Genomic DNA, 10554 nt, shown 5'->3' with positions numbered 1-10554 from the left:
ACATATGAGAATGCGTACAGTGATGTGTCACATATTGACATAAGTATAGAATCCAGTTCAAGTGTATATACCCTGAATCGTGCCACTATCTTCGAACTGATCAAAACGAAACATGTAGATTATCGTAAACGACACAGTACTTTTGTTTTTAAATTAAAAAAGGTTTCTTCAGCGGTTTTGATCCTTGTGAGTTACTGACTGTGATCAGAGACGTATATATCACATGTGATATATACGTCTCTGCTGTGATGTATGGAGAAATCAAACTGGCTAAGTAGTGTTAAATATATGGGTGCAAACCAAAAACGTCTCATATGTGTCATTGAAACAGTGATCCGGATATTTTTATTAGGATTTTAGTATGCCCCACATATGAAGCACTTAGGTGATGCAGATCGGTATGGAAAAGATTTACAGCTGCATGTCGGCAACAAAGACCATTATTTTGCACCGTGCTGGGTGACTTGATTCATCACCTAAAGGTATATTTTAGCAATGTATTGTTAGTCTTTCTCTAGCCAAACGCCACTATTTATGGAATCCTCATATATAATTCATCATAAAATTTCTGATGTTTACAGTGACACTGGCACGTCTCGCTTTTCCCTCATGATCTGATAACACTGCATAATATCGATAATTGTATTCCATCAGCTAAACCATTGCTGTGTGAAGGACAGGAGCTTGTTGCTAACTTTGGGTAAACACTTTATGACTTATATTTCTATTTCTGATTTGCTCATAACAGAAAAAATAGCTTTTCATTCCAAAATCCAAGAAAGAAATGGTTTGCGCAAATGAATACGAGAAACAGTGACAGTGATCATGTCATTTCCGGTACATTCCTCGTGGTAAGGTTAGAGGTTTAAGATACGTTGTTAGGTTTACTTAATCATTTATTGGACTTAATCCTTGATTTCCACCAAAATCCTAGTTACATGTGGCTTGTTAAAACTCGGAAGAAGGAATCCCAAAAGGGATTAGATTTGGTCTCCTATTCAGATCAACTTTGTATCTGTATGTTTACAATTCAGAGTCTTTATCAACATTTAATGCATTAGGGGTGTCACACCTTCAACTAGGATTCGTTGTGTGTTTCAAGTTTTATTGGTACCTCTGGTCTAGGAATGAAACCACCTCACATCACTGTGGTGTCGTGTTAGTACTTTACATCCGTAGCTATATGTGGCGCCTGGACTCCCAAGGACGTCCAGAGAAACGTGGCTAATCTGTGGTTCTGCCCAGCACCCAGGGGTATCCCTAGTTTTACGACCCTACACACTCGCTCTCGCACAACTTCACTCGCTCTTGCACGACTTCCTCACCTGTCACACCTGGACATGTACAAGTCTCAAGACAACACCATATAAGGACAGACACTGACAATACCTATTAGGTAACACACCAAGTAAGGACATACATGTAAATGCACGGACAGTAATGAATACAAATCAGACAGGATGTTTACAGACACTTGTATACTTAGTGACACTTACATTTACACTGTGACAGGGGGAAAGATGCCTGTTATTTGCTGTTGCTGAAGGCCACTGACTGAAGTCTTGACGTTCTCAGTTGTAGACGGTTTTCTTGTCAAGCAGGTTTCAGGCGACTAATTAATATAATAACAAAATCAATTCAATAGTTACAACATTGCAGCTAAGATACACGGCCTGACAGATGTAATAAAAAGTTATCAAACATTATCAAACATACTTATACAAGAAATTAACATGTTGCATGTGATAACCTTGTTTATCCAGCAAATAGTGCCGGTACTATCACTGTCCTAGTCCAATAGGATCTCATTACTTTCAGTCTGTGATTTTTTAGGTTATTTGACCAGAAAGGTCAGGATTACCTATTGCTTTCACAATTCATCATACAAATTCAGCAGCCATGACCGACATCCTTAAAAACACATTTTACACTTTTGAAGTTCCATTGGTGCCATTTTGTAAAATGGTTATACAATGATGGTTACCCAGATATAGAACAACACTTATTGTAAACTTTCAAGTTCCACCACTTGGATTCAGCTGAAACTTGCCTGAAATGATCCTTAGATGGTCCTGACCAAGTGTTGTTATTTTAGGGTCAATCTGAAATCAGGTGTGCATGGCAACCATCTTGAAAAACACATTTTAAACTTCTTAAGTTCCACTGGTTCAATTGAGTTGAAATTTTGTAGGAATGTTGAGAAACATAAATGGGGAGTGTTTTTGTACCTTACTGCTAAAATATTCCAAACTTTTAATAATCTAATAAATGTAACTACTACTGTGCTGTTATATCATAAACAGGTTTTCATGACTGTTAAGGCCTATGTCTTTGTCATGATTGCGAGCAGAAACCTTTGAATGACAGCTTTAGGTCTGTGTCAGTAGTGGGAATCCCCCCTCGTATATGGGGCATTTTTAGCAAACAATGCTTGGATTAACAGTATTCAGTGTTTGGTTTGTTTACCTGGCAGGAAGTTCAGGTGAGCGTTGTCATGGCGTCCAGCACTCGGCTTTCTGCTTCTTCTTAAGATCACTACTAGTCCTGAAATACTGAGCAGATATTTGAACAGAAGAGGACCCCATTTTGTATAAATATTGAGTCGGATCCCTCAGGCCTTAGGGACATATCACTAAAACAGGGATAAATTACTAAATGCTTTAAAATCCTTCTTCTGTAGGAATGATTGAATTTTGTCCAAACTTGGACTGAAGCAAACAGTGGTTGTGATGCCAATGGCAGCAGAGGGTGGGGTCCAATTGGGGAAATAGAGAAATTGCTTCAAATGCTTCATCTTATGGAAGACTTTCAGGGTTTTGCACAAGATATATATACTACATTATATTAGGCACACTATTTAAGTAAAATTTAAGTAAGAAAATAAAACTTTATTGCCTATTTTTATCAATATTTCTGTTTCGATTCTGTCTTTCTGATCAATTGACGTATTGATAGTGTATACATGAAACTGCAGGAATTAGTCTTTCATTTGTATTTTTGTTGGTTTATAACTGACCAAAGATATACCGTGTTTGATCATTACAGTCACAAGATTTTCTGCCATATGGTACCATCATTTTCATCAAAGAAGTTATGGATTATAGGATGTTTCCTTACACCTGGAGGTAAGTGTTTCCTTACACCTGGAGGTAAGTGTTTCCTTACACCTGGAGGTAGGTGTTTCCTTACACCTGGAGGTAAGTGTGTTGTTTCCTTACACCTGGAGGTAAGTGTTTCCTTACACCTGGAGGTAAGTGTGTTTCCTTACACCTGGAGGTAAGTGTTTCCTTACACCTGGAGGTAGGTGTTTCCTTACACCTGGAGGTAAGTGTTTCCTTACACCTGGAGGTAAGTGTTTCCTTACACCTGGAGGTAAGTGTTTCCTTACACCTGGAGGTAAGTGTTTCCTTACACCTGGAGGTAAGTGTTTCCTTACACCTGGAGGTAAGTGTTTCCTTACACCTGGAGGTAAGTGTTTCCTTACACCTGGAGGTAAGTGTTTCCTTACACCTGGAGGTAGGTGTTTCCTTACACCTGGAGGTAAGTGTTTCCTTACAGCTGGAGGTAAGTGTTTCCTTACACCTGGAGGTAAGTGTTTCCTTACACCTGGAGGTAAGTGTTTCCTTACACCTGGAGGTAAGTGTTTCCTTACACCTGGAGGTAAGTGTTTCCTTACACCTGGAGATAAGTGTTTCCTTACACCTGGAGGTAAGTGTTGCCTTACACTTTGAGGTAGGTGTTGCCTTACACCTGGAGGTAAGTGTGGAGGTAAGTGTTTCCTTACACCTGGAGGTAAGTGTTTCCTTACACCTGGTGTTTACTTACATCTGGAGGTAGGTGTTTCCTTACACCTGGAGGTAAGTGTTTCCTTACACCTGGAGGTAGGTGTTTCCTTACACCTGGAGGTAAGTGTTTCCTTACACCTGGAGGTAAGTGTTTCCTTACACCTGGAGGTAGGTGTTTCCTTACACCTGGAGGTAAGTGTTTCCTTACACCTGGAGGTAAGTGTTTCCTTACACCTGGAGGTAGGTGTTTCCTTACACCTGGAGGTAAGTGTTTCCTTACAGCTGGAGGTAGGTGTTTCCTTACACCTGGAGATAAGTGTTTCCTTACACCTGGAGATAAGTGTTTCCTTACACCTGGAGGTAAGTGTTTCCTTACACCTGGAGGTAAGGGTAAGTGATAGAGCTATATATAAATTATCGATAATTATAGATTTCTCTCACTTAGATCAACCTGATTCACTGATTTTTTATTGTTACATTTCAGGTAGAGAATGGACCTACCAAAATTGGACACATTGCACTGTCTTGTTCAGATATAAGTATTCAAACACATGTGATGTATAAGATAAAGAATCTAGTGACTCGCCACAGCTAGAGGTACACGCCCAGACACATACAGGTGTGGAGCTGAACATGTCGACATGTGAAAAGGAAGGAAGTAACTCGCCACAGCTAGAGGTACACGCCCAGACACATACAGGTGTGGAACTGAACATGTCGACATGTGAAATGGAAGTAAGTAACTCGCCACAGCTAGAGGTACACGCCCAAACACATACAGGTGTGGAACTGAACATGTCGACATGTGAAAAGGAAGGAAGTAACTCGCCACAGCTAGAGGTACACGCCCAGACACATACAGGTGAGGAAATATATATGTTGAAATGTGAGGAAGATTCAAATGAAGGGATGCTGGAGAATCACACCATGAAGGAACCAAGCATGTTGGAGTATGGTGGAGAGTTGAGTGACTCATGTCAGCCAGAGGTACACACCAGGATACACACAGATGACGAACCAAACATCTTGAAATATGATGGAGAGTTGAGTGACTTGTCTCAGCCAGAGGTACACACTAGGACACATACAGGAGCAGAGTCAAATATCTTGAAATTTGATAAAGAGCCTTGTAACTCATCTGAGCTAGAATTAATCTCTAGTGAGCTACCAAATCTATACACCTGTGGTGTATGTGGAAAGGAGTTTAGTGATTCATCTGAGCTCGAGGTACACATCAGGGCACATGCTGTTAAAGAACCCTATACATACATCTTTGATGCCAACGATCAAAATCTGATTGACATGTCCTGGATAAAGAAGCAGAAAACGACACCGTCAGAAGAAAAGCTTTACAAATGTGATGTTTGCGGTGAGGGATTTAATTGTGTGTCTGGGTTTAAGACACATTTTCAGACACACATTGGACACAAACCATTCAAATGTCATGTCTGCGGTAAGGAGTTTATTAAAGGGAAATATTTCAAGGCTCACCTGAGAATACATACGGGGGAGATCCCACCACACCGATGTGAGGTATGTGGTAAAATCTCCACTTGCAAGTCAGCTTTAGAGAAACACATGCGAACACATACGGGGGAAACGCCGTTCGCATGTGAGGTCTGTGGACGCGGGTTTAGTCGCACATCTGATGTTAAGAGACATTTACGGACACATACTGGTGAGAAACCATATAAATGTGATGTATGCATTAAGGAATTTAGTCAGGCATCAGCCCTGCAAGCTCACATGAGAACGCATACAGGCGAGAAACCACATAAGTGTGATGTCTGTGGAAAAAGTTTTGGTCGCACTTCTAATTTACAGAAACACATGCGAACACATACTGGGGAAAGACCATACAAGTGCGACATATGTGGGAGGGCCTTTAGCCAGTCAGCAAACTTGCACTCACATATGATGATACATACTGGGGAAAAGCCGTATGAATGTAAGATTTGTGGTAAAGAATTTTCACAGACAAACGATGTTAAAATGCACCTGCGGACACACACAGGGGAAAAGCCGTGCAAGTGTGAAATCTGTGGTAAAGATTTCAGTTTTTCCTCGAGTCTTCATCGACATATGAGAACACATACAGGCGAGAAGCGACACAAGTGTTATTTTTGCGGTAAAGCATTTGCCGAATCAGGGCACTTGAGTAATCATATACGGACACACACAGGGGAAAAGCCGTATAAATGTGATATTTGTGGAAAGGAGTTGAGACAGGTAAACGATTTAAAGATTCATCAGAGAACTCATACGGGAGAGAAACCATACAAGTGTGACAACTGCGATAAAACGTTTTGTTCCTCATCTGCCCTACGTAAACATGTTAAGATACATTCAGGTGAGAAATCATACAATTTTGATTTTATGGGATTTGATTTGTCATCTAATCTTCCAACAGATCTCATAACAGATACAGAGGAGACACCAGAGGTTAGCAATTCTGTGGTGGGGTAAAACCTCCAGAGACACTTCAGATTCTGTGGGGGGTAAAACAAACTTTCAGAGACACTTCAGATTCTGTGGTGGGGTAAAACAAACCTCCAGAGACACTTCAGATTCTGTGGTGAGATAAAACCTTCAGAGACACTTCAGATTCTGTGGTGGGGTAAAACAAACCTCCAGAGACACTTCAGATTCTGTGATGTGGTAAATCCTCCAGAGACACTTTAGATCCTGTGGTTGGGTAAAACCTCCAGAGACACTTGAGATTCTGTGGGGGGTAAAATAAACCTCTAGAGACACTTCAGATTCTGTGGTGGGGCAAAACAAACCTCCAGAGACACTTCAGATTCTGTGGGGGGTAAAACAAACCTCTAGAGACACTTCAGATTCTGTGGTGGGGTAAAACCTTCAGAGACACTTCAGATTCTGTGATGTGGTAAAACAAACCTCCAGAGACACTTCAGATTCTGTGGGGGGTAAAACAAACCTCTAGAGACACTTCAGATCCTGTGGTTGGGTAAAACCTCCAGAGACACTTGAGATTCTGTGATGTGATAAAACAAACCTCCAGAGACACTTCAGATTCTGTGGTGTGGTAAAACCTCCAGTGACACTTTAGATTCTGTGATGTGATAAAACAAACCTCCAGAGACACTTCAGATTCTGTGGTGTGGTAAAACCTCCAGTGACACTTCAGATTCTGTGGTGAGATTAAACCTCCAGAGACACGTCAGATTCTGTGGTGTGGTAAATCCTCCAGAGACACTTCAGATTCTGTGGTGTGGTAAAACCTCCAGTGACACTTTAGATTCTGTGATGTGATAAAACAAACCTCCAGAGACACTTCAGATTCTGTGGTGGGGTAAGAAAAAACCTCCAGAGACACTTCAGCTTCTGTGGTGAGATTAAACCTCCAGAGACACTTCAGCTTCTGTGGTGAGATTAAACCTCCAGAGACACTTCAGCTTCTGTGATGAGATAAAACCTCCAGAGACACTTCAGATTCTGTGGTGAGATAAAACCTCCAGAGACACTTCAGATTCTGTGGTGGGGTAAAACCTCCAGAGACACTTCAGATTCTGTGGTGGGGTAAAACAAACCTCCAGAGACACTTCAGCTTCTATGGTGAGATAAAACCTCCAGAGACACTTCAGATTCTGTGGTGGGGTAAAACCTCCAGAGACACTTCAGATTCTGTGGTGAGATAAAACCTCCAGAGACACTTCAGATTCTGTAGTGGGGTAAAACCTCCAGAGACACTTCAGATTCTGTGTTGAGATAAAACCTCCAGAGACACTTCAGATTCTGTGGTGAGATAAAACCTCCAGAGACACTTCAGATTCTGTGGTGTGATAAAACCTCCAGAGACACTTCAGATTCTAAGGTGTGATAAAACCTCCAGAGACACTTCAGATTCTGTGGTGGGGTAAAACCTCCAGAGACACTTCAGATTCTGTGTTGAGATAAAACCTCCAGAGACACTTCAGATTCTGTAGTGGGGTAAAACCTCCAGAGATACTTCAGATTCTGTGTTGAGATAAAACCTCCAGAGACACTTCAGATTCTGTAGTGGGGTAAAACCTCCAGAGACACTTCAGATTCTAAGGTGTGATAAAACCTCCAGAGACACTTCAGATTTATTAGATATTATAAGATTAATATTAATAGCACACATGGGATATCAGTGGTTAGTTTATTATCTCCCTGTGCTTCTAGAGACACAAAAGACACTTGAAAAAATATGAAGGAGGGGAGAATTTGTTATATAAAGTTTGTTTGGTGTCACCTCGGACTTCTGTAGAAATATCTTGCCATTTTAGCCAAAAGTGACACAGAACAATATATATAAAGGAGGCAACTTTGATGTGCTATATCAGGGGTCAGTTTAATGTCTCGTCATGTCTCTATAGAAACCTCTTGCCATCATTACCAATGGAGACACAAGATTATTAAGGTTATAACTTTGAAGGTTTATTGTCTCGTCAGTTTGATTTCAGTCTCACGACATGGGTCAGAATGTAGACCAGAGACAACATACTGTCTCATCAGTCTGACTTCAGTCTCACGACACAGGTCAGAATGTAGGCAAGAAACATGAGACAAGTGTGTCTTGTTAATGATCAGAGCCTAGATATGAAGATAATAGCTTGTAGATCTGTTGTGTCATAAGCATCTAGATATGGGAAAGATAGATTGTAGGTCTGTTAATCTTGTAAACTATTTACCTATGTCATCTACAGCTTGATTTTAGAGTTTTAAACTGCTGTGCTGTGTACCGTTCCATTGTGTAATTTTAGTTTTGATGTCAATGCTGATGTGAATGTAAAATCATACATTTTTCATGAGAATCAACAAAAACGCACATTTTTATGGGTACTTGATTTCATGATTATGTTCTTGTTCACGAAACCAACTGTACTACAATCCATGTCAAAATTTTACCTGTGAATTATGTTGTTAACATATAAATTTGTGGATTCAGAGTACCAACGAGTTGAGTGAAAATAAATCCACCACGAAAAAAAATATTTTACAGTATGATGGTACTGATGTTGTATTTATCGTGTATTAAGCCCAGTCAGATTGATGAAATTTTCAAAAAAAATGTCGACTAATTCTGTATTACATGGTTCGGTGTGACAACACTTGAGACAGATATATTGTTTTGGTCCTTGATCATATCACCAAGTGAGTAAGTACAATGTTTATATATAGTCGTCTGTAAGCATAGCTCTGCGACTGAACAATAATTGTTTAACATTTGATTAGGAAATATTTTGCAATCAAACCAGTCTTACAGATCTTGTCTTTATACAGGCCACTTCTTTACAACTATTTATGATCATCTGTCTATAAGGACCACATCTGTTGAAAGGACACCTATCAATAAAGACCACTTGATTTGGTTCCAGCTGTAATATATAATACAATTTGTAGTAATTTTACCTTTATCTGAAGGCGACCTGTCTGTAAGGACCACCTGTATACATGTATAAGGATCACCTGTCTAAAAGGACCACCTCTGTTGAAAAGTCACCTGTTAATTAAGGCCACTTGATCTGGTTCCCAATTTAATATGTAATACAATTCATGGCAATTACACTGAAGGTGACAGACCTCTGAGGACCACCTCTATTCAAAGGTGAACTGTCCATGCAGGCCACTTGCTTGGGCTCCCAGTGTAATTGAACCTTTATTTGAAGGTCACTAGTCTAAAAAGGCCACTATTCTCATTTTCCTTTAGTGGTCTTTTTACACAGGTTTAAATAGATTTCATTGCAATGATATATGAAATATACTACTAATATATATTTTCCTTTTTTGAATTTCATCATAATTTATTTATTTTTTCAAATACTGTCAAGTCATATACTTTTGTGGGGCTCAATTTTTGTAGTTTTACAAAAAAAAAAACATAAAAAAAACAACGGTCATGGACATTTGGTTTTGGGGATATCGATGGCTCAATAAATCTGCTTATACTAACTTTTAACAGTTCATAGACGTCTTTATTAATGAATTACAAGTTTCAACAAAATCAATTAAATAAGTTTCCCACGAAAATTAATGATTTTGTGGTAAGGCTTGAAATATTTTCTTTACAGCCATTTTCATGTCATTTTTACCTGTCTATATTTTCTCGCTGTCAATGAAATTATAGTTATTTGAAACATTAATACCTTGTACACCTGTATGTATTATTTGCATCATTTAAGAGTCCTTGATGAATTTTTCATTTGATGCAGATGTATTGATTATTAGGCAAATGTATATCTTTATGTACATGAAATCAATCTATATTAAAACCATATCCTTTGATGCTGTGTTCCTGAGTTCTTTGTACAATATTCAAATCTTTGATGCCGTGTTCCTGAGTTCTTTGTAGAATATTTAAATCTTTGATGCCGTGTTTCTGAGTTCTTTGTAGAATATTTAAATCTTTGATGCCGTGTTCCTGAGTTCTTTGTAGAATATTTAAATCTTTGATGCCGTGTTCCTGAGTTCTTTGTAGAATATTTAAATCTTTGATGCCGTGTTCCTGAGTTCTTTGTAGAATATTTAAATCTTTGATGCCGTGTTCCTGAATTCTTTGTAGAATATTTAAATCTTTGATGCCGTGTTCCTGAGTTCTTTGTAGAATATTTAAATCTTTGATGCCGTGTTCCTGAGTTCTTTATAGAATATTTAAATCTTTGATGCAGTGTTCCTGAGTCCTTTGTACAATATTTAAATTCTGATCAGAATTAATTTGATAAGTTTTACAACATTGGTTCATCCTTTATAGCATTTCAATGAAACTAATGACAGTTTAGAG

General features: G+C 39.1%; 1 protein-coding gene across 2 annotated transcripts; it reads left to right on the top strand.

Moving 5' to 3' along the window:
• Positions 1 to 396: 396 nt before the first annotated feature.
• LOC132557843 (gastrula zinc finger protein XlCGF57.1-like) lies at positions 397 to 10058 on the top strand. 2 transcript variants are annotated; one of them, XR_009554534.1, is made up of 4 exons: positions 397 to 482; positions 3046 to 3125; positions 4270 to 7101; positions 7218 to 10058. XR_009554534.1 is itself a non-coding variant. In XM_060222370.1 (3 exons), the coding sequence occupies exon 3, from the start codon at positions 4419 to 4421 to the stop codon at positions 6249 to 6251; it is 1833 nt and encodes a 610-aa protein (XP_060078353.1). In that variant the 5' UTR covers positions 397 to 482; positions 3046 to 3125; positions 4270 to 4418; the 3' UTR covers positions 6252 to 10058. The 2 variants fall into 2 exon arrangements, 1 of the variants encoding a protein (XP_060078353.1); XM_060222370.1 differs by having other exon boundaries at positions 4270 to 10058.
• Positions 10059 to 10554: the final 496 nt, after the last annotated feature.

The sequence above is a fragment of the Ylistrum balloti genome, unplaced genomic scaffold, assembly GCF_031769215.1.
Source record: "Ylistrum balloti isolate Yb309-2 unplaced genomic scaffold, AGI_CSIRO_Ybal_v1 Utg370732, whole genome shotgun sequence".
NCBI lineage: Eukaryota > Metazoa > Mollusca > Bivalvia > Pectinida > Pectinidae > Ylistrum > Ylistrum balloti.
Note: the sequence above shows the minus strand (reverse complement) of the source record. Positions and strands in the feature narration are given on the sequence as shown.